We start from the raw sequence: 27,490 nt of genomic DNA on the forward strand, positions 1-27,490 counted from the left end.
ACTTTCAAATTTCAAGTTTTATTGCATTTTCAGAAACTTAAGCAGCACTGAAGGTGAACACAGAGCAGGTCTGAGCGTGGAGGTACTCACAGAGTCACATAAGGCAGAAAAACACCACACGCCATCACGTCCCACGCCGACCTTTGACCTTTAGGTCCAGTCTGCTGCTGCTGTTTGACGCTCGCCCTGAGCAGCTGGCTGAAGTCAACCCTGCCTGCAGACTCAGGTTCTGTCAGCGAGCCGACAGCAGAGGTTCAAGTCGAGCCGACCACGCTCCTTCTTTTTAACATAAAACACAAGACGCCTTCACTGAAGTTTGCATGTCTCCTCCTAACAGGAGACGATTCCTACGTCACTCCTGCAAAGACAGAAGTCGAGCTCTGCAGAGGGACTCGTTTACTTAAAGAGCGGCGCCTCCTCTGCGGAGAGGAGGTGCAGCACATCGTGTCTCAAAGTGTTGGACAGAATGAATGACAGACTCACCATTTGAGGTTTGTCCTGAGGGTGGCGCTAAAGGAAAGGTCACAGGGGTAAGGAAAGGTGAGGTGGGGTTAGTGGACATCCTCTGAGGACCAAGAATGTCCACAGGAAGTGACGGAGCAGAAGAAGAGACAGAAAAGACACGTCCTCACTCACAGAAAGAAACAGTGAACCACACCGTCAACGACCAAAACTAGGAGCTAAACGAGGCTAATTAATCTCTCATACTCTAAAGACTAAAAACATGAGGACTGCAGAGCGTTTTTAACTGTCTCCACTCTCTGTGGGGTTAGCGGCAGATTATTCTCTCGCTTTCTTGCAGGGCAGAGTCAAACAAACGGACGCTGAGGTTTACAAAGTCAACGGACAAAACCGACTGTCGCAGCTCAAGAGAAGCGTTTAAAGACAAAGAGCCTGACGTGTAGAGGAAAGCGCTTCCAGTGTTCAGCACTCCGACGCTCTCCAGGTGCGTTCAGACCAAACATGAAGTGAATCTCCACTTCGGTTCGATCACTGAAGCAGCACAGACGTTTGCTGCAGCTGGACGTCACGTCCTCTGGACGCGTCCCTCATTTTCCTCCACACTGACTGACCCACTCACAGCGAGTCCCTTCACGCATGTTGGACGGATCAATAAAAAGCTAAATGTAAAACGCATCCATGAAACATCCCAGATGAACCATAACTTCTGTCCTGCTCGTAGCTCATAGATACATTAGGGCCCTTTTTGCTGCTGCTGTCTCTGTTCATCCTCTGCTACAGTTCAGCCTGTCCTGCGTCTTGAGGACTGAGTCTGTCGGTCTCTTTAGTTCACTTCATGTTCAGTTTTGACACACCTTCTGAGCAAAAAGATAAAAAAAACACGTGTCAAACAAACGCACAGGAGGCGAGGAGGTGGTGTGCAGCACGAGTCCAGTAGATGAGTGCAAGCTAAGTGCGAGTGCCTAAAAGAAGTCCCTCTAAGAAACAAACCAAAACTCTGACCGAGCCGAGCCGAGCCGAGCTCATCCCAGAGTATCCACAGAGAGTCCATCCACTTCACGACTGCAGCTCCCAGTGAGAGTCTGTCTGTGCAGCACACGGTACCGTTAAAGGTTTGGGGGATCCAGGATCCAGGCCGGTGGGGGGGGGGGGGGGGGGGGCGAGCAGCTCGGAGGTGGAGGACGTCTTCTCTTTCACAGCAGCAGCTTGGGTCCTGCTCCGAAGTCTATCCTCTTCACCAGCCTGAAAAACACGACGAGCTCAGTCAGACAGACGTTTCCTCACCAACAGCTGGACTAAACAGAGAGACTTCATGTACATGTTAGACATATTTTACGTGTTTACAGCCTTCAAACCTACAGAAACACTGATCAGATCCTGATGTGATGATGTTTGGGTGGTGATAGAAGACCACAGTGATCATTTAAAGCTTCATTGTTCCTTTTACAACATGCTCACGTCTTCATTCTGGATGTATAACCTGTTGAACTCCCGCTGGCTGCACAGCGCAGGTCAGAGCATCTCACCCCTTGTTGTAGAGGCCGTTAGCAGGATGGGTCTCTGACGAGCTGGTCTGGCCCGGCGCCGCCCCCTGTCCGCCGGCGTGGCCTCTGCGGTTCGCCGTCTGCTCGTGGACGTACTCCCGACACGACGCCAGCTTGGACTCCAGGTTCTACGAGCAGAGCGGCGAACAGGTCAAACATTCAAAAAGGGTTTAAGATGTTGTGAAAAGCGTTACGAGGTTCTCATCATGTGAAGTCTTCATTTTTAGGCAGAATTACTTAAAGTGTCAATGAAACTGGTTTCAATCAAACGATGCAAAGAGCCACCAAAGGTCACAAACAACATGCGACCTTGAAAGTCCTCGAGTGTATTTGTCGTTGGTGTCGGCGTGTATTCTTTCAGGGAGCGACCCGAGAAGAACTCAAACACTTGTTGCACCGATGTTTGTATTTGGTCATTGAGCAGCAGCCGTTATCACTGAATCTTTGCATTGTGTTTATAGATTTGGGAAAAGTTTCAGTGCTCATTTCTTGCTGACTAAGCAGCCTTTCACTTGTTTGCTAATGTTGCACTGGATGTCTTGAAGGCGTTGGTTCCTTCACAGGCGAATAACTGACGGCGGTTAGCTACAGCGGTTAGCTACGGCGGTTAGCTACGGCGGTTAGCTATGGCTAACGTGGTCGAAGCTTCATCGTTTTCAATCAAACCATGCAAAGAAACAAAGTAACAGGTCAAAAGACCAAATTCTGCACCAAAGTGACATCTGACACCCAATAGTTACTGAGACGTTTCACCACAAATGTCAACCTCATGGTGGCGCTAAACCACCAAAGTCATCATGATTCATCGTCTCTGAACACCTGCACAACACTTCAGGGAACGCGGTGTTGAACCATCAGGCTGTCGGAGCTGAGACACGTGAAACTGAACAGATCTGGTTAAAAACATGAAACACTGAAGAGCATCACGTCTGCGAATGGGAAAGTGCGTGATGTGCAGATGTTGGTGAACCCTCCAGTCATCTGAGTGGATGTGAGAGTAAACCCAGTTCAGCCTGCAGCGTCACATGATGTAAGTCAGCAGCTGGTAAACACACAGCGTGACTGAGGCGCTGAGATGAAACACTGAGCTCTCTTTGCTGCCTCTGAAATCACAAGTGAAGCTCTTACCCCGACTTTTCTCAGCAGCTCCCCCACGATGTTCAGAGCCGAGATCCTCGCCGACGTGGTGAGAGGAGTACCTGAGAGGCCTTCACCTGAGAGACAAACGTCTGATCAGTGCTGATTTACAACAGGAGAACAGCAAATCCTCACATTTTAGAAGCTGAAACTAGAGAATGTTTAGTGGAGGAACGCTTTTCAGCCCTGAGTCCTGCCTGCAGGCAAACATCAGTCAGCCTGTGGTACGTTGCCTTAGAGGCAAAACTCTGGGCAAACAGTTTCCACTTTACTCTCTGCTGCTCGTGCAGCTTCAGTGCTGTGAGTAACCAAAGGAGAACAGAGGAGCAGGTCATCGACCATCAAGAACTCCACACGTGAACCGACCTCTGCTGACGGAGGGCAGCGGGCTGGCGAAGGACTCCGCTGAGGCTGGAGGTCTGGATGGCGTGGAGGCAGAGGGGGCCGGCTGGCTGGAGGAGGAAGACGTGCTTTTGTCCTCTGTTCTTTTGTCTGGGGGGGTGAGGGGCGGGGTGGGCAAACCGGCCAAGGAGGAGGAGGAGGAGGCGGAGGAAGGCTCTTTGGCTGCACTGCTGAGGGACGGCTTCCTGTCCTGAACCTGCTGCTTCTGCTGCACCGCGAGCTCCTGTCTCAGGTCTGTCTCGAACACAAACAACACAGGCAGTTAGAGAGAGACGTAACGAGGCGTCCCCAACTGAAACGTAACGTCCTCTCAGGGGACAGGACAGTTAAACCAGCAGCAGACGAGCGAAACTCCACCTCTGGCCTCGTCCTTCAGCCTCTGGACGGACTCCAGCAGATTCTCCTTCTCGTCCAGCTCGCTCTCCAGGAAGGCGTTCCTCTCTATGACCTGGTTCATCCTCTGCTCAAAGTCCTCCAGTGACATGATGGTCACCCTGAAACACACAGTGAAACCTGTTTGAGCCTCTCATGAGCGAACAGAGACACTGTCAGGCTGCTTCTCTGCCTGCTACTTTATTTATACTTTAAACTGTGAAAGGCAGCGAGTTCAGACTCAGATAATCAGACACTCTCACAGCAAAGAGAAAACACATTAAGCTTGTTTGAACAGTCTCACTTCTCTTTACCTCCACTTAGGTTTGCTAACATGGCTGAACTCGGTCTAATCAGACTGTGAAAGCCTCGTGGATTCATTTCTTTTTGACTGCACAAACATCATTTTCCTCCTTTAAGTGGCCTCCAGCCCCCCCGCTGTGAGCGCTCTGACCTCTTGGTCCTCTCCAGGTCATCGTTGGCCTGCTCCAGCTCTCTGATGTACTTGTGAAGCTGGTCTCTGATGGCTGTGGTCTCAGCCAGGTCTCCCTCCAGGCTGGAGATCTGCCGGTAGGCCTCCGAGTGCTGCGTCTCATACTTCTCCTGGCGGGACGCCGACCAGAGTCACGAAAAGACAATACAACAGACAGAATATAGAAAAAAGGATTATGAAGGCTGGAGGGGAACTTCAGCTGCAAAGCATGACTCCTGAATGGGTATTTAACAGCAGAACTACTTAAAAAACAAGTACACATCAAACGCCGGATATTTCTGCACGTTATTTGTCTAAAACGGTAAAAGTGTTTCTGTGCTGAGCTTCCAGGAGGCTTCGTGAGGCTCGCGGCTGATGTGGCAGCAGGAGAGCAGGTAACACACAACATGACACTGTGTCAAGCTTCAGCATGCTTCAGCCAAATTCCAGGAAGTCTCTGCATACTGGTCATACGTGCCGTCAGAGATAAAGCTTTTTTTTTTTTTTTACTGTTTTCAGAGTGAGCAGAAACCTTTTCAGCTTCTCAGCACAGCACCATGTTTTCTACTTACTGTGAACCTGCATCTAAACTGAATTTGATTGATTAACTGAGACTTAAACCAGACACTAAAACCTACATAAATACTTCAAATCTGCACTACAAAATACCTCTGTTATTGTGAGAAAGTCCACCAGCTCCTGTTGAACAAACAACGATGTATTTGTCGTTGGTGTCGGCGTGTATTCTTTCAGGGAGCGACCCGAGAAGGAGCTCAAACACTTGTTGTGTTTACCACACTGCACCGATGTTTGTGTTTGGTCAGTGAGTAGCAGCCGTTATCAACGAATCCTGGAAATGTGTTTTCAGATTTGGGAAAAGTTTCAGTGACCATTTCTTATCCATGCTGACTCAGCCGCCTTTCACTTGTTTCCTAATGTTGCATCGATGTCTTGGAGCTGTTGGTTCCTTCATAGGCTAATTAGCTACGGTGGTTAGCTACTGCGGTTGGCTACAGCTAGCGTGGATGATGCTTCATAAATGAGGATTGATGTTGGTTGTTACACATTGTTTATAGAGCTGGCGCCCTCAGAGGAGATGAGACAGAGACATAAACTGACAGCTAAAGGACAAATGAAAGCAGCAGCCAACATCTGAATCATTATGGTCTGTTTATGCTTTCACAAGCCTCCATTGACGGCAAGCAAACATAAACTTCACCTCCGACCAACAGACGACTGCACAGAAAGTCTTCGTTTTCTTGTAACAAGACTCTGAACGATGAATCAAGGAGCAGCACATGCGACAAACACAAGAGCAGAACCACGTCACGATGGCTTGGGAAAAACAAACGCCAGCACACCCTGTACGATGAGCTCACAAAGCCTTGAACCCGGGACGCTGCATGGAACACAAACAAGGCGTGAAGGCTGAAAGTAAGACGTGTTTTTTCAGCCTGTTCTCTGTTTTTCGCCTGTGTCCGTCCCTCTGGTGATCATCTCAGCACAATCATAAACTAGCACATCTCTTAAAAAGGGAGGAAAAGGGATCAAGAGCACTGTGACATGACTGCGACGGAAGCACTATCCCCTCCAGACACAGACCGAGAGAGAGTCATCAGCTGCTTCATCCTGCCCTGAATCAAGCCTCTGTGTGTGTGTGTGTGTGTGTGTGTGTGTGTGTGTGTGTGTGTGTGTGTGTGTGTGTGTTCAGACTAGAGCACCAGTGAAGCCTATTCAGCAACAAGCCATAAAACTGGACTTACTATCAGCTGATGAATATGGAAATCCCCAGTCAAACACCCTTAAACGGGTCAGTTAGTAGAGGTTATTAAAATAACCCGGGTATCCCTGATAAAGCAGCTTTATGTGTTGGGACAATGACGCTTCTCAAAGCCTTTGGGGCGGGTCAGCAGGACATATTACAAGACGAGTACATCTGTCAGCAGCACTGAGGCTGAACTGCTTTATTTCCCTAAAATTCAACCATCCACAGCTTCAGTGTTGTCTTTGAGAAGGGAAACTTTTATACCGAGCGCCTGGGATCTTTTCTGCATGTTATTTCTGAATGGCCTCCAGTGGTGTGTTTTGGGTTTCAACATCATGATGTTAAGTTTGGAAAGTCAGGATTCGTCAGTATCTCTGTACCTTGTAGTTTTCCACTTCCATCCGCAGGCGGTTGTTGGCGGCGAGAAGCTCGCGGTTTCGAGCCTCGCACTGTTTCAGCTCCGTCTCCAGCTCCACCTCATAGTCCCGACTCATCTGCTGGAACTCCTGCAGCTCCTCCTGGGCTTCTTCTGCACTGCACACAAACATGAGCAGAACATAAGCCCCGAGTTTGTTACCTTTGGACATTATCGCAGTAAATCATATTCAACTGGACTTCTTAGACTGGATTTCCAGGTTTAATACGGAGAAAACACAATAATCACACTCATGTTTGGAGCAAAATAATCAGACCAAGATGAAGAGGAAGGTTTGCCCGTTTAGACAAACAACAGAACCCGACTATTCCCCACACAAACACAAGAAGCTCTGGGCATTACGGATTAAACACGAGTCTAAGCATCACAGAAATATGTTTAAAAGGAAAACAACTTGGGGGTCACAACAGTTTGTCTTGCAGGAGTGTCTGCAGACTCGCATTTCTTAAAACTCAACAAGACGGACGTGAAAAGGTGTCGATTATTTTCTCAGAATTGATTCCGGAACTCCAGAAATCCTGAAAGATTAGCTTTTTTTATACTGTGAACACAAGTTAGTATCTTGTTCCTGCAAGATATGAATTTATATGAGCAAGATATGATCTTATATATCAAGATAAATATATATCGTCTTTCAAGACGTGAGGATAAAATGGTCATCAGTGTCAGCTAAACCAGGGCGAGACAACACTGGCAGTAAACTTGGTGAGAACGTATTTTCATATCATGATCCAGTGAAAATATATGGCCCAGCTTTATTATGTGAACACAGTTAAACAGTTGCAGCACGTTTTTACATCATTAAGTGGAGGAACAGCAGGAGGCAGATGTGAGGATAAATTCTGGACTGTTAAAAACAACATTAAGAGGGGGACACACCTCTGTTGGTGCCTGGCAGCCTGTTCTTTCCAGTACTCCAGCCCTTCCTCCAGGGACCCAAACTCTGGAGGCTCCGGATCCCCCATCTCCAGCCCAGCCCTGATGGAGAGCCGAGTCTCGTGCCACACCAGAACTGGCCTGCGGTTCAGTTCAAACAAGGCGATCAGACTGATTCCAGTGGGCAGAAATTCCGTTTAGAAATCAGGCAAATTATCACCAAAGTTACAGCGGTTAATAGAATATCACAAGTTAATACAGGACATGATTTCAGGCGATTCATCAGGATTTTTAAGTTAATACGGCTACTGAATAAACCCTCAAGCACAAAGATTCAGATAAAATCTCAGCTTCTTGATTTTGGTCGTAATCGCCATCCATGGTGTTAACGGAGTGCGTAGCTTTGTAAGACAACGGGAACATCGGCCTAATAAGTTTCAACCTACAGCCGTATAGTACACTTACTTTACTACTGAATGTATGCCGAATTAAAGACGAGATTCTATTGATTCATAAAACATATTTAATGTTAGTAAATGTCAATAAAATGTAACTCAAACCTCTACTAAAATACAAAAGTTAGCAGATTTTTAATGGAGTCTGGTTACAACAAGCTGAACTGAAAACGGGAACCAAAGGCAAACGTTATCTAGAATATAACGGGTAGTTTATGTCCTCATGTTGTTTATCATTAGTAACACCTGCTTCTATAAACATTTCAGAATATGAGCTCAAACTGTTAATTACAAAACAAGCCCAAGCCAACATAAGAAACTTAAAAGAATGTTCTTAGCCTGTAAATGCAAATAAGTTCAGCTAGCTTGTTCAGCTAACGGAGTTTAGCGTTAACCATTTAAATCCCAGCTGACATAAACAGAACACAGCTAGCATTATAACTTACGCTCAACAGTTAGCTTCGTTCGACGCAATGTTAACCAATTTCTTCGTCCTCTAAATCCTCCTCATGTGCTGATTTTTCTACCGACGAAGTTTGTCAGTGAACTTTTAAGCGAAACGATGAAAGAAAACTAATAAAGGACTCTCCCGGAGTTGGAAACCACAAAGTTGCCACCGTCTTGGGAAAGACATCGAACAATACATGTTGCCATTCATATTGTCCGGAACAACGCACCAATCACAAGTTAGATGACAGCCTCGTTGCCTGTTATCATTAGTCAAGTGTCTGTCAATCAAATTGTGATAGGCGGGATCAGGATTAGTGTCCAATCAGAAGAGTGATGTCAGTGTAAGAGGGGTAGGCTATCTGCGGTCTGGACGTTTTGATGGATTACCCCCGGCCGGTGCTGCCTTCCAGTGCTGTCGGAAACATCATGCATCATTTAACACCAAGGTCAGATATGAGGGGTTGGTGTGAGGTTCACAGACTTTAATTTTTTACAGCTACTTAACTGAAGGGTCCCATTTAACACGTTTGACCTTATTTTAACCTAATGCATTGAACGCACCTTGAGGGAAGCCCGTTCTTTAACTGTTAGATAATGACTGACTTAATACAACTCAAAACCAAGTGAGACGGTGAGTCAAAATGGCAGGGTACATGGAATTTACAAATTAAAAATCATAGAATACTTCATCAAAACTAAGAATAGAAAGAACATAAACTTCAAATCTTAGTGATGTAAAAAAAATAAACATAGATATTCAGACTGCAGTTGCATTTAAATGTTAAATTAATAAACAACCAAGGGAAGTTCCTACAGTGCAATGTTGCACATTAACACAACATAAGATATCAGGGTTTTATTCAGATCAACCGTGGAGGATGGACCAGGACAGAGGAAACAGTCAGTGCCATGACATGAGCTCATCTGCCGTATTTTGTCTCTCCTCCTTTGTAATTCATTTATTTATTTAGTTTTAGACCTGGATATGGGCACATGTTGCATTTTAAGTCCTCTGTCACTGTCATGCCCTGCTTCCTGCTCTGCATTTGTAGTGTCGCAGTGCATGGCGGTTTTGTTTCTGAAGCAGGGCCTGTTAGACACGCAGTACGAGCACGGCACCTGACAGCATCCCTGACTCTGATTGGGGAATTTAACTTTGTGTTGCTGGGGTCAGAGGTCACACTGGGTCAACTCTGTCCTTTTCAGAGGGATTAACCAGGCCTATCTGATCCCGGTTAATCCACACGCACCATCACTCGAGCATAAAACTGTTAAACACTCCAATCCTCTCTGTCCTTGCTTCATATCTGGGCTGCATGTTTTACAGAGTCCACACTGACAGCGATTACAAACATCCGCCTGTGACCTTCTGTGACCAAAGAGGGAATTTGGTTAAAGGAATAGTTGAATAGAAAGAGTGAGATGACAGGATTGATGTGAATCTCATGTCTGCGTGTTAAGTGCAGAGCATGAATCAGGAGGGAGTTAACCTGGCTCTGTCCAAAGTAAAAAAAACTTGCTCGTTAACATGATGGATCTTGTTTGCTCAACATGTTTTTAGACACAAATGTAAAAACTACAGTTAGTCAGGGGAGTGCTTGGACTATTGTGTGGTGAACTACAGTTTCTAAGTCCACCCTGTACTTCTACACAGCGTCTCATCATGAAAGGCTTTTTGTTTTGTGCAAACGTTCATGTTCACCTAAGACTGAATCCTGCTGACTTTGGTGATTCCCTGACTTTTCCTCTAGCTCCACCATGAGGTTTGTGATTTTCATGAAATATCTCAACAATCACTGAACAGATAGCCAGAAAAGATCACTAATTTGTCCAATTTCTTTGTGATTAAATACCTGCAGAACTACTGAGATTCAGCTCTAGCTGTATTTTGGCTTTAGTGCAAATTAGCAACTGTTAGCATGCTAGCACGCTAAACTAAGGTGATAACCATGGTAAACATCACACCTGCTAAACATCAGCATGTTAGCATACTGACATTAGCATGTAGCTCAACACAGCGCTGTACTGGCCTGATTTCACTTGTGTCATCGTTTCCATCCGTCTTAATTATTAATTAAAACAGTTCTCACAGTTTGTCATGACAATAACATTATACAGACTTTCACACAAAGTTCTGAAGAATACTGAACATTCTTTGAAGTTTTATTTTGCTTTCATACATGGAAAAACAGAACGTCTATGTTTTTATTCACTTAAAGCTCATCTACAGAAGGGTCGTATCCAAACCTCTAAAGGGTGTACAGACTCAGTCCTCGCTACCTGAAAATTAAAGTATAATATTCCATACAATGCAGCCAGAATCTGTCACTTCTGGTATCATATGTGTACTGTACATTCAGCTCTCTTTGCTATCCGTTGGATAAATAACAATAAAAGTTTCAAAGATGATTAAAATCTAAACGAGAGTGATTGATGGGTCTGACTTAGGTAGGTGATGTGTTACATGATAAGGTATCTGGGCTGATGGCAACCTATGTGATGTTTCAAGTAAGAGGACAGGATCAAGATACTGTAGCTTCACAGGTCAAACTAGGACACAACACAAGTGGGATGCACTGATACATCTGGAAATAACACATGCTGAGGCCTTTGACTGGAGGTGCTACGCTTAGGATCACTGCTTTGTCTTAAATCTATAAAACACCGATTCAGCCGATGGAGGGATTGATGGTTCTCATACTGGATTAGTCTGGTGACATTTCATGTTTTTCTTATAATCAACAAATCCCACAAAAAGACCCACTAACAAGAACTGTGAGCCTGATGTATCTTATTAACATAAGACTCATTAAATATTTAGTATTTAATGTATTTCAGAAGCACTCTTGGTTATATTTGTTGAAATTGTCTTTAGTAATCAATGATAATCAGTTTTGCTCAGACAAAATAAGGGAATCTTTCCCATGGCTACGCAGATATGTTGCTAAAGCTATAGTGAGCTAGCCGCACAACAATGTGTCCATGTTTGGAAATCATTTAGAATTTCTTTGAAAATAAAACTATGAATTAATCACCAGTTTTTTCAGATTTGTGTGTTATAGGACCCAACAGGCTGCAGCTGAACTGCACTTTCAGCCATGAACAGGTATCACTTCCTCTAGCGCCACCATCAGGACATTTCCACAGTTTAAAGGCAGATTGTGATTTGTCAGCCTTATGTGATCACCCTGATCCATCAGTGCATCCCAGCATGAAGCAGAAACTCCATTTAAAACTGTACACACACGAAAATAATTACAAACCTCATTGTATTGATTATTACTAACGACTGTCACCAGTCAGTCAAACACTGCGAGCTTGCAGACCTGCAGTCAGCACAGTCTGGTCACAGAGAGAAGGCACAGTGTAAAGCAGAAACATGGAGCCCTTAAATCTGATCTCAGGAGCTTCACTGCACTGTGGGTTCACGTCAAACCAGTGCCACCAGCACAACGACCACCACATCAGAACTGCTCTTTAATTAAGAAAGCCGAGGGTCCAGTCTCATCTCAACGGAAGCCTTTTGTTTGGAGGCAAGAGCATCATTTGTTCATCACTGCACCTGTAAACAATAAACTCTGAGGTCTCCAATCCCAAACAGTTCACTCAAACGCATCGTCAGGGTCTTTTCTGCAGACCTCTGCCACAGATAGCACATTAGACAACTGGACTGGTGTTACTCCTTATGATAAATAAACTAGTCTTCATGTAGAGAACTGGTGGAGGGCCTCTTTAAAGAGCCAATGAACTTACCCACATGGGGCTGATATTATTACATCAGCATTTATCAGCTGTGCTGTTTGGCTTTGTTTGTTCTGAATCTGGTCAAATGCAATAACAATACCTTCAGCACAGGAAGAAAACGTCAACACATCAGTGACTTCAGCTTCAAATGATGTAATTGGTATTATTCCTGTAGCGTTCAGGTTCCACGACAGCTGCTGTGTGCGTATGTGACAGATAATGAACTCAGTGACAGCGACTGTCTTTTTCCAACCAGTGACCTGCTCCCCAGCTCTCAGTTTGTTGGTGCAGCAAAAGTAGAAACCCCTCAGTCCCACAGCCGAAGCTCAGAGGCCTGAAGGACAGAATCCTCCTCCCGCTACCTTCAGTTTTCTCTCTGGATCTTTTGCTTTTTCCGGGCCAGTCGCGCCTCACGCATCTCCTCCAGGGTCTTACGGGGGTCCATGACGAAGGCCAGAGCCACAGCAGCAGTGCCGTCGCCGCTCTGCCGAGAGAAGCACAGGAAGGTGGCCCAGAGGAAGGCGCAGCAGCCCATGAAGGCGGTTCGCATGTACAGCGGCATCAGGACGAAGTTCATGAACTGTGAAGAGGCAGCGAGATGAAAACAGGACGTGACAACGGTCAGGAGGTCAGGACGGTCAGGAGAGGACAGAATTCTAAAGATGTCTGAATTATTATCAAGTTAAACTGAATAAAAGAGGAATATTACATGTTTTGAAATGTTCCAGCACTGAAGATCAGCATGAAACATTTCAGTCAAAGTCTTTGACTTATAACTGATGTCTTCCTTTTTAAATCTAGAAACAGAAAACACACGTTTTCATGTTTACCTGCATGAATGGCCAGTACATGAGCCCAGTCTGGAAGTGGAAAGAGGACATATGTTTAGTTTTGACTGGATGCTTTGAGAGGAACAACACACTGCTACCATGACTGCTCGATGACACACTTCCAACATCCCACCCTCTTTGATTAACTGCCACATAAATTGGGATTAGAGAGAATTTTAGAGTTATTTTAGGGATGATTGAGTAATAAAATCATGTTCATGTGCATCAGTGACTGTCAGCGTCCTGGAGAATCATTTCAGCTCATGTTCAGCCCTCAAGACAGGCTGCTGCACTGTATCAAGAAAATGACGTTTAATTATATGAAATTATGTGTGTGGATCTGCAGCGGTGAAAGAAGCATTCAGATCCTATACTTAAGTAAAAGTACCACCGTTTAATAATACTTCATTACAAGTAAAAGTCCTGCTTTCAAAGCCGTCCTTAAGTAAAGGTCTGCAGTATTACATGTAGTTAAAGTATCAAAGTAAGTCAGTGCAGTAAACATAATAATAATAATTAGAATTATATTAAGGTGGCAGAGGTAACACTGCACTTTTTAATGAACTCATCATAGATTAAGTAAATAAAATCATAATCTAGTAAGTGACTGATAAAAATAAACAGTAAAAGTATGATGAACAGCAGAAAAGGGAAGTACACAAATATAAGTAAGCCATCCTAAAGTAGCAGTAAGGTAAAGTAATGAGTGAATGTAGACTACTTCATCCTTCACTCTGGCACACAAACGCTCTGCTTTCCCAGCCTCGAAGGGCTCGTTATTGGAAAATGTCTGCACATGCACCAGGATCATGAAGAGTTCTGCCGCAAATACAGCAGCGTGACACTGTGATTTACTTCTGGCAGGACTTCAGCTCCTAACCGTCCTGAAACTCGCTGACGCCATTGAATTACCCTGCTTGCTCCCGGGCGTCGAGCCCACTGCGCAAAAGCAGCAGTGTCACAATCTGGGTTAATCTGGCTGTGAGCTCGCTGCGGTGTGAGGGAAGGTGACTTTCCTTCGCTAGATGCTGCCGAGGTCCTTCCTTACCTTCCAGGTGTTGAAGAACTTCTCTCTCCAGTCTTCAAAGATATCCTCCTTTCCCTCCAGGAAGCTCACCCCTGCAGGACAGAGGAGACGTTTACGCAGAGTTTGGGGTGATTCCCATTTGAGGGCCATTACGCACAAAACGTGTGTGATGACTCTTCACCGTCCAGGGGTTTTCATGTTATTACAGTTGCAAAGAGAACAAAGATTCTGAACATTTTACAGATTTCCAACTGACACGACATATTTGGGATTGATGGTTTGGTGACGTGGAAGACATTGTTAATTTAGATTTAGATATTTGGATGTTTTGGGCATCAGCTGATATTCGATGGATGGTTTTCATACAAAAGTGCACAGCGTCTCTACCCAAACAGACCAATGTGTGTCTTCCCTCTACCTGGTAAATACAGGTGTGCACTTGCTGAGGTGAAACCAGGCCATCTTACCCGTATAGAAGACACTGGTGGCCAAAGGCGACGCAAAGCTTTGGTCCAGCAGGAGTTTCCGAAACACCATCCCGGCGGACTTTCCCGGGAACCGCCTCTCCAGGGCTCGTAGCCAGAAGTAATTGAAGTTTCCGTGGAAACTGATTGCCACAATGGCCACGTTGCGGGTGTGTTTCCAGTCCAAGCGCTCCTTCTGAGCAATGAGCTGATGGACAAGGTCACCGCCGGCGAATAAGCACCCGTACAAAGTGACATTGGCCAGCCAGGGGAATCGTTTGGCGGCTTCTTTCAGTACAGCTCTCCTCATTTTGGCACCAGGAGGAGAAGCTGGGGTCCCGTTGGCGCTTACAAAGTGATGCCGACTGCCTTAAATGGCCTCAATTCAGCAATCAAGACGCGAGCATAGCGGTTAAATTTAATTTGACTAGGCCCTGATATCAGTCGGCTGGCCGACAGGACGCAATCCATCTGTGCGCGGTAATCAGGGAGGGATTAGACGTTTCCACCGGCAGCAGGAATATCACACATTATCAGACCTCAGAGCACTAAGAAATGTAGACTCCACCAAAAAGTTTCTCAAACACTCCAGTCGGCATATTCGCGCTCTGCGTAAAACCGGCCATGGCTCCACTTCGGTCACTTGGAGAGGGCTCTTCTGAGGTCTCGCGTCCTGGATTTATGCGTAAAGTGCATCCGATCATTACACACAAGATAAGAGACGGAGAAGCTTGTGGAAAAGGCTCCAGTGGAATATAAATACAAATCTAGATCATTCTGTCTGCTCTGACTCGGCGTGTCGCTCCCGGTGAATCTCTCCAACAAATCCAAGCGCTAATCTGAGGGGGATTGTCCCGGGCGGCTCAGACGGTCCCCGTCTAACTGCGTAACTGACATCAACGGCAGCAGTTTGCGGTGCAGAGCTCAGTCCCGACGCGCGTCCAGCCAGTCCGCGCACTGTCACATCAGTGGTGTCCAAATCCACAACGAGCGCAGTCACTGCTCCCCCGTGACCACAGTCACCGTTCACACCTGCAGCATCACACGACCACAGGAACACAGAGCTGAATGATTTCTGCTAAACTTCATTTAACAGACCTGTGGAAACGGACACACTGACTGATTTCAAAGTATTGGACGCTGTATTTTCAGATGTGTGTCTGGAGGCTCCTGCATCACAGGAGGAACTGAAAGGTTCCCAGATGTTAAATAATGCAGTCGAGATAAAGGTTTAAGACGATCAGCGGATCTGAGGCGTCCTTTGCTCTACAGGTGGATGTTTTAATGCATAACCTGCAGCCCCGGGGGACAGCATCCGGTACGCAGAGTCCTATCCATCAGACATGGATCTTTAAGAGTCTGTTTCCTTGCTTTACAAAATAAACCAATCTACATATTATTATTATGTTTTTATTACACATCAGCTTCTTTTCAGGAGTGAAGCCAAATCCACACACATGCTGTTCCCACTACAACCACTAGAGAGCCGCTTCAGTCCACATCCACCGTCAGACCTCTGGCTCACTGCAGTGATGTGTTCTTCACGGCTATTTTGATCTAAAGCAGATAATCCACAATCTGAGATGAAGCTGCAGAGGGGCGCACACACCTGACAGACTGACGGGTCACTGGACTTTTGATTGGATTTGATTCCTCTTATCTATTTTATCTAATGCTATATTAAAGTGTGAGACTACAGAATAAGTTCTCGTCACTCCACGAGCTCGATGTTTGTTTTTAGGGGATCTGATATGTATTGTTTACGTATGTCTGCATTAATAAAAGTTAGTGCAAACATAGTCTGTGATGGGCTGTTAACAGGTTTCAATATGTTCTGTTTTTGGCATCACGAAGTCACATAAACTATATGTATTTTGATGACCCCATTATGAGACTCTGCATAGAAAATACTACAGTACTGTAGTAACATACAGTAAAACTTCAAATGTGTACTTGTACCTCAGTCCAGTCCAGATTTGGACGCGCATGAACTCATTTTTATCAGCTCCACCGTGTTCTGAGAGGTCGGTTGATGGGGGAGGGGAGAACGGAGCATATCTCAATTCAATTGGCTCATTGTCCTGTCGATCGGGATGATCTGGCCTGTGATTGGCCGTTGCCCCTTAAAGCCTCGGAAGTGTCATTTTTGGACTTGAGCAAAACTTTGGCATATCTCGCGGTGGTGTGGCGGCGGCTACGAGCTGATTCACAACTTTCGGGACGAAATGGCCACCAGAAAGCACTAAAACAGGTATGTTTGGAAGCTTTTCTGCACAGAAGAAGGCAGGCCGTGAGTTTGACCGATTAGCCGTGGTTTTATGTCGTAAATGAGAGTGTTGTGTGTGCTCTTCCAAGCGTGATCCGGCTTTCATTGTCTTTTGGCCCCAACTTTCCCCTGTCTTGTTTGTGAGAGAGCATAACGACACATTTCTTTAAAATGCGGTAATGTCGTCTCGCTACGCGGCAAACGGTGGCTTTCGTAGCTCGTATCTTTTCTGAATCACCTCCGTCAACCCTCCGCCATCCCAGCAGCCCTCTTTCACTCTCATTTAACGTCTGACACTGACTGCTGTGCTAGTTCGTCTGTTACTGTCATCATCTTCAGCTCCACTCCACCGTGAAGAGCAGAGCAAACCATTTATTAAAACTGCCATTTTATGAATAAATATGTTGTTTGGTGAACAGTTTCCATGCCGAATTTACTTAAATGGATTATTTATTTATAAAAAATCTTGTTTAGATTGTTATGATGTGTCTGGGTTTACTGACTGAAGCGCCAACTTAAAATTACGAGATTTCTTAATGGAGTTCTGCAGTAAACTCTCCACACATCAGATAAATTGAGATTGTCAGGACTAAATCCACCGACCTGCCTCCTCGGGACATTCCTGCGCAAAAATATGAGAAATTCTGCATTTTTAATGGTGTAATTATGGCTCTGACATCCCGGCGGGCGGAGGTTTAGCTTGATGAAAACAACAGAAAAATACGGAAGTTGCTGTGAGCCAGTTCAGACATGTCTGATGTCTCCTGGTGTCTCGTCTCGTCAGTGGTCTGCTCTAATAATAATGATAATGTGGGTTTGCTCTGGAGTGCCTTTCATAACTTTCCTGTTAGTCACACATGTGCAGCATGCTTAAAGGAGCTGGATGCATCATGCAGCCTCTTCACAGTCCCTGCTGGTGACATTCACTGCAAGATGAAACGTGGAAAATTAGGCCATTACACTATGAAGCATCCATGTGCTTCAAGGCATCAAGACAAATGTGTGTTATTATAACTTAAAGAGCACTGAGTGCTTCAGAAACAGCATCTCATAAACTGTAGCAGCTGTCAGTATTCTCTCAGATATTTAGATGAATATTAAAACACACATGACGAATCAAACAGTCCAACTTATTTAAGGCTGTCGGCTGCTTGTTTCCTCTGCTGGATCGACAGTGACTGAACCTCGTGCAAACTTTCTGTAAGGCCTTTTTCTCAGGCAGGACTCAGCTGTGCCTCAGCACATGTTTGTGACAGACATCTGAAAGTGGGACAGGAGGACATGCGTCCACACAGGTTGACCTAAATACTCTGAAAAACACGCTGCTGATTATTTCCTGGCTGCAAGAAAAGTGCACAAGAAGTGAAGAAGAAAGCTGAAGAGAAAGGAGACTCTGGCTCTTAATGACCAGAGATGTTCTGACTTCTAGAAGCTGCAGCTGGACGTTTGCTCGGCTGAGGGTCCGGCTTTCACTTGGAGTCTTTAGTAGGTTTTGGAGAGAGAGAGGAGGATTATAAACCACAGGATTAAAGAGGCAGAGAGAGGGCCAGCATGCTTTTTAGAGGATGAAGAAGAAGAGTGTGCTGTGAACGGCTGCACTGAAGGCTGCTGCTGTGGGCAGTTTGTGAGCAGAGAGAGGAGCCGAGCGCACGCCCGCATGGTTCTGCTCGTCCACGTTTGCAGTGGTGTGTAAATGAAACCGGAGCTTCGTTTGTCTTCTGTGGACTGTGATTAAAGACGTCATGTGACAGTCAGTTTGGATCCATCCAAGACTTTTATTAAACAACAAATTCTGCGATGATTCGATGATTCATTGAATCTGCAAATAACCTGACGATCGATTCAGTGTCCAACGCGTCTCAGCTTTGAGGATTTGCTGCTTTTCTTTGGCGTTTCTGATATGAAATGAATGATCTTTGGGTTTTGGACGGTTGAGGATGTCACCTCGGGCTCATTTTCACAGTTTCTTGACATTTCTGTGTTAGTTGCAGCCTTACAGTCACTCAAACAGCATAATTAATTTAGTTTAATTAATTCAGTTAGTCTGTAATGTTTAAAAACTCAAAGATGGTTCAGTGATCTAGAACAGAGAAAGTCGTCTGGACCAGCACGTGTTTGTTTTTCATTTCTTGCTCTATAAATGATTTTTAGGATCAATCAGTTCTCTTCTTCATTGACTCAATGATTAACCTGCTGATCGTTTCAGCGCTGTGAGCAGTTCCATGTTTTCAGCGTAGAGAGGCCTCAGAGTGGAGGTTTTTTCACTTTTGATGGAGCTATGCTAGCAGTTCCCCTCTGCGTCCAGTCTTTGTGCTAAGCTAAACATCCTTCAGTGTCTCTGCTGTGGACACAGAGACGACATGAACGTCCTCCTACAACATCTGATGAAAGAAGGAAGGTTTACTGTAACGAGCTCAGATCTGTGCTTTCACATGTCAAAGAGCTCGAGGGACAGTGAACGTCTCACACACACACGCAGGGTGATGCAATCTGTTGAAATGTAATCAGCTACTGCACCAAAGAATTAGACGACAGAAACTTTTAATTAAGCAGTTAATTAATCAGCAGGTTCGTCTGCAGCCTGACAGCAGACCAACAGGATGTTCCTGTAAAGACAGAACTTAAATCACAGGCTCATTTAAGAGAAGACTTTACTGATCCCTCGCAGCAATAATAAAAAGGATACAGAATAAAATCATCATTATATACAGAAAGAGTGTCAAATAATGTTGCCTTGATGATGATGATAATAATAATAATAATAATAATAATAATAATAATTTGTTGTTACAGGCCTGATATTTGCAGACGGTTGTGATTTGTGTATTTTTAGAGTTGTTATGTAACGACACTGAACGCTCACTGAAATAGATCCTTTGAGGGCTGCTGCAGTGATGGGGGGGGGGGGGGGGGGGGGGGTGTCTTATCTTGTGATCGGCGGGCTGCTCAAAGCTGTTTGTTATGGATGGAGGTCGAGGTCGTTGGACGGTGGAAGCTGTTGGTGTCTTGGTGGATTGAAGGGGCCCCCAGGGGCCTCGTGGTGACACTGTGCTCACTGTATGTGGCAGCAGCACGAGGCCTGACGGCGACTTCCTCTTTACACGCCGTACAGGAAGTGAGGCCGACCGCAGCCGCGGCGCCAGGTCGTGTCACCGCTTTCAGCTGCAGACTGGCCTCATGTTAGTGAAGGTGACGCACCTGCAGTCCAACAGGTGACTGACCGTCACACCTGACCTTTTGGACAGTCATGATAAGGTATCATGCAGTTATTGTCATCAGTTAAAGGAGAAATCCACAGTCTGACCCAGTAAAAACTAAAAAAATCAACAGGCGTCTGTTTATCTGTCAGCATGAACTCAGTCAGAGCTTCAGTCTGAAGCCTTAAAACAGCGTGTTTGTCTGTTCGGGCTCTGATTTAATGACGGTTTGCTGCTGTCAGACTGATGCTTTACAGCTAATATCAGAGGGGCGCAGCAGGAAACGTTTCATCACTTAAAGGTACTCTGGTTTCACTGTAAGTACTTATCAGTACTGCGCTGGCGTTCAGCTGTTGTTTTAAGACTCGATGAACTCGACGTGTTGATGTTTCTTTGTTCTCACTTCTTTTATTCTCTGAACGCTTTAACATTAACACGCAGCCAAAATAACCAAATTCACCGAGCAGCAGCGCTACATGAGCGACCTGTGATAACAGATGTGAAGGTCAAAGCTCGATAAACAGGCTTTACGTCTGCAGACGGGATCAGGGAGTCGATCAGGCGTCGTGTTTAAGTCCAGGTGTTTTCATAAGGAAAAGGTTTGTTGGATTTAAAGGTCGCTCTGCTCTCACACTGCTGCGTTCTGTAGCAGCATGAAGCGCTGCTGCTGCTGACAGGCTGCTAGTTTCACGCTGGATGGTCGACGGTGGCGGGAGGAAGTGGTTTTCTTGTTGCTGCACATCCTCTGCCAACCACCCTGCACGCTCCGTGGTAGCTTGTAGTTTTTGTAGTAGAGGATGCTGAGTACTACATCCTGTACTCACACTACTATGACTGTCATGGTGAGTTATTGTTGTTCACTGATTCTCTGAATTCAGCCGCTGTTCATCATCAGTTCATCATGAAACGACTCGTTCTGCTCAGTTTTACTGACAGGAAGTATTAATTACACTAAACTGACAGATTATTAAACGCTGAAGACGACTGGATATTATCTGAGGTGAACCTGATGTGAAGTTTAATGTGGAGGTCTATGGGGACTGACTCCTTGGAGCCTCGAGTGGCCGTTGGAGGAACTGCAGCTTTGTGGCTTCATTGCTGAGGTTATGCTGAGTGTGTGTGCTGATGCTGTTTGTGTATAAAAACTGATCACAGTCCTTGTCTCGTGTGTCAGGAGGCGGGAGGATGTCTGCGGAGGTGGACGTGTTGCTGCAGGAGGCCAAAGAAAGCATCGAGGCCGCCCAGAACTACCGCAGCGAGCTCCAGCAGCGCCTGCATGGCCTCAACCAGGCCCGCAAACAGGTACAGGTTCACACCGCACAGGCCCCACAGCGCCACCGATTGGCCGGTTTCACATTCACGCCCATAAACTCGAGGACGGGGAGTGTGGAGCGTGCTCGCTGCTGACCGACGGCGTCCCCGGAGGTTTAAGTCTCCCTCTCTCTGCTATCTCTTCCTTCCTCTGCGTTCAACCTCCAGCTGCTCACAGTAAACAATGCTGCTGTTTCCTGTCGTCACGGACGCACCAGAAGCCTCAGAGGAGAGAGGACGGAAGAGATTCTGGGCCCAAAACGAGAGGCTGGTCTCTTCAAACGCTCATCAGTTTAGAGCCGATCAGACACTTTGATCCAGAGCGAAACATGTCGACAGCTGCTGAACGGAAGCGATGCTAACTGCACGGCTGCTAACGTTAGAACGCTAATCCACCCACGCCCCAAACGGCGCACTGTTACAACCTGATAGTTCATAAAGAGGAACGTTAACTTGTTTGCTTTCTGGACTTTGAGCTCAATGTTTGCAGCTGAGCGATGAAAGCCGATCAGAGGATCAATGATCCGTACGCTAACTCTACACAGCAGCTTAGTTTAGCATAAAGACTGGAAACGGGGGGAAACAGCTAGCACGAGTCTCTGTGAGGGTAATAAAATCCACCTGTCAGCACCTGATCAACACGAACCTCGTTTGTTTAACTGTAACTGAGGTGTAAACACGACAGTTTGTGTTTTTCTGGATGTTTACGAGCAGGATGACTTCATTAAAACCACAGATCTTCATCTTTTAACGTAATTTCAGTGAATTCTTACTTCAATATAATACTGTGTATTAACTTTGTGTAGAGATTACATTCTTTGAATCACTCTCTCTCTCACACACACACACACACACACACACACACACACACCATAAATTCTTTGTGTTTGTGTGTCTGAGACTCCCTCCGCCCAGTCCCAGCTGTTCCATCGTACATTCTCTCAGATGGAGTGTGTGGTGGAGTCTCTTTCCCACAGTGTGGACGGCTCGCCAGCAGCTTAAAGGAATCCAGGAAGCATGACACACACACACACACACACACACACACACACACACACGCACTGGGAGTAAGAGGGCAGACAGCAGAACGTGTGTGTGTGCTCAGACAATGCTATCACTGCAGCATCTTCGTCCAAACGTTTGGGAGAAGTCTTTGTCTGTTTGTGTTTGGGCTGACGTCAGATCAGCTCCGCCCGGCGAACCCCAAAATATTGATCGCAGGTTGTCTGCGTCGTGCTGATAGTCGCCAGGAAGTGATGCGTCGCCTCCGGTGGAAAACGTCCTGCATGTGCTCCACACACACACACACACACACACACACACACACACACAGAGCTCAGTGTGTTTTCTGGCAAACGCTCAGTGTGTGTGTTTCCATTCTCAGTCATCGTGTCTCTGCTTTATCAGGACAGCAGCTGTCAATCAACTTCCTGCTGTCTCTCCATCACTCTCTGTACACTCATTGTGAAATGCTTGGGCCGGTGTGTGCGTGTGCGTGCACGTGTATGTGTATGTGTGTAAAAAAGTGTGTTCTGCAAAGAGGAACTGAAACAAAACCTCTATCAAACCAGCAAACCAGCTTCCTGCCGAGCTGTTTGACACTGAGGGGGTCTGTGTTTGTACTGTGTATGTGAGGAGGAGGAGGAGGAGGACTCAAAAATGTTCCTTCATCACCATGAACACACACACACACACACACACCATCCTGCTGCCACAAACACTCACTACAGCACCACATGTGGATTCATCCGCAGCTGAAAATAGTCCCGTTCGTTTGATAGAAGCTACATTGAGCAGCTGTTTGAGGAAATTACTAAAAATTTGTCTTTTTAAAGATTTACACCTTCAGTAGGAGCCAATGAGCTCGGAGCTGAGCCACAGACAGGAAGTCTTGGTCTTTTGGTCTTTTCTTGGGATTTGTTGATGATAATAAGCTAAAGAAGCTCCTGCTGTGTGATTTGGAAGCTTCTAGCTGCCAGAGCCATTAGTTGTGTCAACTTCTGGGAATCTCAGGACGCGTCATGCACACGTTTTCTCCTGAAAAAGTTCTTTTATTGTTCTCAAAATGCTGAAAATGTCCAAAGCTGTGATGACCTTGTGTCCGTGTGTCTCTTACCTCTCGTCGTCCTCCTCTTGCCTTCCTGTGTCGTTCAGATCCGGGGCAGCTCCGGTCAGGCCCGCGAGGCCCTCCGGCGGCACTTCGCCGAGCTGCAGGCGGCGGCGAGTCGGCTGCTGACGGAGCGACTGGCGTCCCTGCTGGCCGAGGTGGACGTCATCGAGGCGGACAGCGTCAAACCGCTGGACGACTGCCAGAGCCTCATCGAGCACGGCGTGGGCCAGGCTGACGAGCTGCTGCGAGAGGGTGAGTCCCTGAAACACGACGTCCTCATAATGATCAGACCTGAGCGTCGTACGTGTGCTGAACGCAGCCTCGGTCTGTGTCCGTCCAGGGGAAGCAGCTCTGCGTTGTGGTCTTGGGGAAAAGGAGGACAAACTGGGCAGTTTCACCAAGAAGGCCATGCACATCCAGCTGGACAGGTAGGACAGAGACGCTCTGGACGCCGCGTCCTGTAGAGTCCTGCAGCACACAGCGTTTCACGTCAGCACTGACGCTTGTCCGCGTGTCTTCCAGCCTGCCGGAGGTGCCGGCGCTCGTGGACGTGCCGAGTGTTTCGGCCCAGCTGGACGACGCCCTGCTGGGTCTGCTGAGGGACCGGGTGTCCCGCCACGGCTCCGTGTCCTCCCACCCGCCCGTCCAGATTGAAGAGCTGCAGGAGAGACCGGGCAGCATCCTGGTCCGCTGGTGTAAGGTCAGTGGGGGGGAGGACTAAACACACACACACACACACACACACACACACACACAACATGCAGCTGTAAATATTCTTTGTGTGTGTGTGTGTGTGTGTGTGTGTGTGTGCGCGCGCGCGTCAGGTGGACGAGGACTTCGCAGCGGCAGATTATCGGGTGCAGTACCGGCGGTCTGGCAGCGGGGGGAGCCAGTATGAGGACGCCTACATCGGCCGGGAGTGCGAGTTCCTGGTTCTCCACCTGGACCCTCACACTGACTACCTGTTCAGGGTCTGCGCCCGCGGGGAGGGCCGCACCGAGTGGAGCCCCTGGAGCGTCCCGCAGACCGGATACACCACCCTCGCCCCGCACGGTAGGTGAAGCCTACGGACGGCTGCACAGGAGCTGCTGCTGAGACCCCCCGACAGCACGCTCAGCAGAGAGCAGAGACACTTCAGGACAGTCCCCGCAGTCTCTGCCGGTGGACACCCAGACTCAAGACAACTCATTAAAACTCTGTGTGTGTGTGTGTGTGTGTGTGTGTGTGTGTGTGTCTCGTGCAGAGTGGTGTCCGGGCACTGAGGGCTACATCCTGAGCAGCAGGAGAAACATCGCTCTGCGGAACGACTCCTCCCAGTCGCGCTGCTCCGTCCTCTACTCCAACGCACCCACATACTTCTGTGGCCAGACGCTGACCTTCAAGTACGCGCGCACACACACACACACACACACACACACACACTCACACACTCACTCACTCTTTCTTTACGTAAAGGATTTGAAGTCAGCGTCCTCTGTCAACGCCTCTGTCTCTTTCTTTACGTGTGTGTGCAGGATTTCTGCAGCCGGTCAGATGGATCGGAGGGACAGTCTGGGTGTGTGTGTGGACAGCCAGAGGGGGACAGAGTCTCTTCAGAGGGACCAGGCCGTCTGCATCTCCACCAATGGTAGGACTTTTATTTTGTAGGAATGAGGCTGCTGAGAGCTCGCCTTTTGCTCCAGTGAGTCATCGCGGTGTGAAATGACGTGATGGTCGTGTGTCGTTCAGGTGCCGTCTTCGTCAACGGTAAAGAGATGACCAATCAGCTGCCTGCCATCACCGTGGGCTCCGCCGTGACCTTTGACATGGAGGTGGTGAACCTGTTCCCCATCAGCAACAACAACCTGAGCGAGGGCGGAAACTTCAAGCTGAGGGTGACCATCGGCTCCGGGAACCGGGAGGTGGTGTTTGATTGGCTGGTGGACCAGGCGGTGGACTGCCTCTTCTTCGGCTGCTCGTTCGTCCACTCCGGCTGGAAGGTGCTCGTGTTTTAAAGGCTCGCCGGAGGACGGGTCCTTGAATCTGCTGCCGTCTCCGTTTTAACTTTTCTCTTGTAGTTTTTCCTCTCAGGTCTGACAGGGTGACGAGTCTGGAACAAAAGGAAACATCGCTCATTTCCTCCCAGAATTTCCTCAACCGCCGACGTGCAGATACGTTTTCCACATTAACAGCTCCACAAAATTCACCTGTGCCGTCTGGAAAACCTGGAAAAACTGCAGCTCTCTGCAGGATTCTGTTTTCTGGTGTGCGCCTGAACGCGGCGGCTGGGAGGAAATGTGGTTGATCCTGATGCTCCAGACTCTGTAAACCCTGTCATGTGACCCAGCAGCCTCACAGACCAGCGGGGGTCCAGGTCTTCCTCGGTCCTCAGGGAGCAGCGAGGACTGACGTTGGTGTTCATCGCAGCTTCTCGGCCTTTCCTTTGAATCTCGGGCCTCCTGTCACGGTCGGCCATGTTTACGGCTTGTTTTTTTATTTAGCGTCTCCTTCGCCGTGAGGAAGACTTTTAGCTGTCCGTCTGTCGGAGCGTGTCCTTCTCTTCTCCGTCTCCTTCACTTTTTTATCTTAACAAAAACCCGTCACTGTGAAAGTCTCTCCTCATCGTGTATTTTTCTTTATTTAAAGGGACAGTTCACCAAAAACACGAAGCGGCCTCAGTTTGATTGTCAGTATCCAGAAAGATGTTTTCAGTTTCAGCCGGCGTCCCTGAAGGCAACACGGAGACGCTTCAAACATCAAATCGTGTCTCGTCGAACACTGTTCAGAGGAAAGTTGCTCTTTAGTTTCTGGTATTTTTCCTGGTGATGTCGCTCTCAGTCTGACCTCTGAGCCAATCAGAAGCTGTTGATGAAGTTAGCAAATAAGCTCGACTTCTTATTATTTATGTTTAATTCTAACAGTTTTTGTCTTTAGATTTAAGTTCGTCATTTTCTTGCTGTCGCGTTTCCTATTTTAATTCTGTAACTTTGATCTAATGTTATCGTGCGTCGTTCTCGTCTGAGAGGAGCGGCGCCTTGAATCCAGAGCAATGACGCAGGAAGCTGAGCACCTTCAGGAAACCAACGAAAAACTGTTGAATGGTCTAAAATGTTTGAGTTTGTTCCGCCTTCATTCCTCGCCGACGCTTCAGGCTGAAGACGTGAGCTGTGTTTCTGGCTGAACTGTCACTTTAAAATAATCAAACTGTCACTTTGAATCGTTTTAGCTTTTGTGCATCGACAATCCGAACAGTATTTAGGAAACGGGAGGACGATCCGCCTCGTTCAGTCCAGTTCACGCCGTCTGACTCGTTACTGCGGTTCGTAAGAGAGGGATCGATCTGAGGATCCTCTTCTTCTGTGGTTGTTTGACCTGAAAACGACAGAAAAACAAGGCTTCTTTCCTTCAATGTCCTGCAGATTATTTTAACCTCAGCGTTTCAAAACGACTGAAGATTATTTTCATTATTTTTGAATCTATAAAACCTGTAACAGTCGGAAACTGGTGAAAAATTCAGTGACATCGATGTTTTATTAAAACTGTTATAAAACAGAGGAAAGCAACAGATCCTCACATCTGAGAGGTTGGATCTTGGCACTTTTGCATGAAAATTAACTGATTAACTGATTAATCGATCATCAGAATAGTCGACAAAAGTCAGATTAGCGTGCGTTTCCATCAAGAGCTGCAGCTCAGAAACGTTTGTTTTCAGTGTTTCCATGAATGTATTTGTCTGCTGTCAGTTTGCGTTTGTCGGTCTGTCTGGTGGAGTGAAGGTCGACGATGATGATGCAGATGCAGAAGCGAAGCGAAGCAGCATCGTTCACTATCACCCAAACCTTTTCTGGGTCCATCTCCTTTTCAACCAACCACGATGTGTCTTCTTCAGCTCCTTCTTCAGAGACGTTTCCTTGTTTTCCAGCTGATCTGAGGTCAATGTTTTGTCTTTGTGGAGGACAATGGGACCCTGCATGGGTCCGGTCGATGGTACAGATTTCCTGAAACCAACCTGAGTATCTTCTTCCTGCCTGAAGGAGGGAAACAGTGACCGAACAGCGCTGAAGCAAACTGAGCTTCATAGTGTTTGACGGTGGAAACAGAGACACCTGCTGGTCAAACGTTTGCATTGCATCTGTTCTCACTGCTGTCGTCCTTCGTATTTTGTTCAATAAAGGTCAAATTATGTAAACT

The 27,490-nt window shown here is 46.8% G+C and overlaps 3 protein-coding genes across 4 annotated transcripts; 1 reads left to right on the top strand and 2 right to left on the bottom strand.

Annotated features, from left to right (window-relative positions):
- Nucleotides 1-8,556, bottom strand: LOC143333466 (nuclear distribution protein nudE homolog 1-like). Of its 2 annotated transcripts, none has more exons than XM_076751509.1 (9): nucleotides 8,368-8,556; nucleotides 7,470-7,607; nucleotides 6,535-6,688; nucleotides 4,372-4,520; nucleotides 3,903-4,039; nucleotides 3,510-3,779; nucleotides 3,135-3,220; nucleotides 1,989-2,134; nucleotides 1-1,704 (listed from the first exon to the last, which is right to left on the bottom strand). In XM_076751509.1, the coding sequence occupies exons 2-9, from the start codon at nucleotides 7,553-7,555 to the stop codon at nucleotides 1,656-1,658; spliced, it is 1,077 nt and encodes a 358-aa protein (XP_076607624.1). In that variant the 5' UTR covers nucleotides 7,556-7,607; nucleotides 8,368-8,556; the 3' UTR covers nucleotides 1-1,655. The 2 variants fall into 2 exon arrangements, with proteins under 2 accessions (XP_076607624.1, XP_076607625.1); XM_076751510.1 differs by having other exon boundaries at nucleotides 6,535-6,683; nucleotides 8,368-8,536.
- A 2,677-nt stretch (nucleotides 8,557-11,233) lies between these two features.
- Nucleotides 11,234-15,294, bottom strand: mpv17l (MPV17 mitochondrial membrane protein like). The gene is made up of 4 exons (XM_076751571.1): nucleotides 14,440-15,294; nucleotides 13,994-14,064; nucleotides 12,946-12,975; nucleotides 11,234-12,695 (listed from the first exon to the last, which is right to left on the bottom strand). The coding sequence occupies exons 1-4, from the start codon at nucleotides 14,744-14,746 to the stop codon at nucleotides 12,480-12,482; spliced, it is 624 nt and encodes a 207-aa protein (XP_076607686.1). The 5' UTR covers nucleotides 14,747-15,294; the 3' UTR covers nucleotides 11,234-12,479.
- A 1,290-nt stretch (nucleotides 15,295-16,584) lies between these two features.
- On the top strand, nucleotides 16,585-27,490 carry crlf3 (cytokine receptor-like factor 3). Its single transcript, XM_076753596.1, has 9 exons — nucleotides 16,585-16,687; nucleotides 21,074-21,201; nucleotides 23,365-23,572; nucleotides 23,661-23,748; nucleotides 23,843-24,020; nucleotides 24,145-24,373; nucleotides 24,564-24,702; nucleotides 24,835-24,947; nucleotides 25,049-27,490. The coding sequence occupies exons 2-9, from the start codon at nucleotides 21,085-21,087 to the stop codon at nucleotides 25,312-25,314; spliced, it is 1,338 nt and encodes a 445-aa protein (XP_076609711.1). The 5' UTR covers nucleotides 16,585-16,687; nucleotides 21,074-21,084; the 3' UTR covers nucleotides 25,315-27,490.

This window comes from Chaetodon auriga, chromosome 16 (assembly GCF_051107435.1).
Source record: "Chaetodon auriga isolate fChaAug3 chromosome 16, fChaAug3.hap1, whole genome shotgun sequence".
NCBI classification, from domain to species: Eukaryota; Metazoa; Chordata; class Actinopteri; order Chaetodontiformes; family Chaetodontidae; genus Chaetodon; species Chaetodon auriga.

What these genes read in the sequence shown, in the direction of transcription:
- LOC143333466 (XM_076751509.1), bottom strand. Translation starts at nt 7,555, where the DNA reads ATGGGGGATCCGGAGCCTCCAGAGTTTGGGTCCCTGGAGGAAGGGCTG. An exon ending in GCTGCCAGGCACCAACAGAG is followed by an intron (nt 6,689 to 7,469) that starts GTGTGTCCCCCT and finishes GTTTGTGTGCAG; the next exon opens with TGCAGAAGAAGCCCAGGAGG. An exon ending in GCTGCCCTCCGTCAGCAGAG is followed by an intron (nt 3,221 to 3,509) that starts GTCGGTTCACGT and finishes TTTGTCTCTCAG; the next exon opens with GTGAAGGCCTCTCAGGTACT.
- mpv17l (XM_076751571.1), bottom strand. Translation starts at nt 14,746, where the DNA reads ATGAGGAGAGCTGTACTGAAAGAAGCCGCCAAACGATTCCCCTGGCTG. An exon ending in CACCAGTGTCTTCTATACGG is followed by an intron (nt 14,065 to 14,439) that starts GTAAGATGGCCT and finishes TCTGTCCTGCAG; the next exon opens with GGGTGAGCTTCCTGGAGGGA. An exon ending in AGTTCTTCAACACCTGGAAG is followed by an intron (nt 12,976 to 13,993) that starts GTAAGGAAGGAC and finishes TTCCACTTCCAG; the next exon opens with ACTGGGCTCATGTACTGGCC.
- crlf3 (XM_076753596.1), top strand. Translation starts at nt 21,085, where the DNA reads ATGTCTGCGGAGGTGGACGTGTTGCTGCAGGAGGCCAAAGAAAGCATC. An exon ending in TCAACCAGGCCCGCAAACAG is followed by an intron (nt 21,202 to 23,364) that starts GTACAGGTTCAC and finishes TGTGTCGTTCAG; the next exon opens with ATCCGGGGCAGCTCCGGTCA. An exon ending in ATGCACATCCAGCTGGACAG is followed by an intron (nt 23,749 to 23,842) that starts GTAGGACAGAGA and finishes CGTGTCTTCCAG; the next exon opens with CCTGCCGGAGGTGCCGGCGC.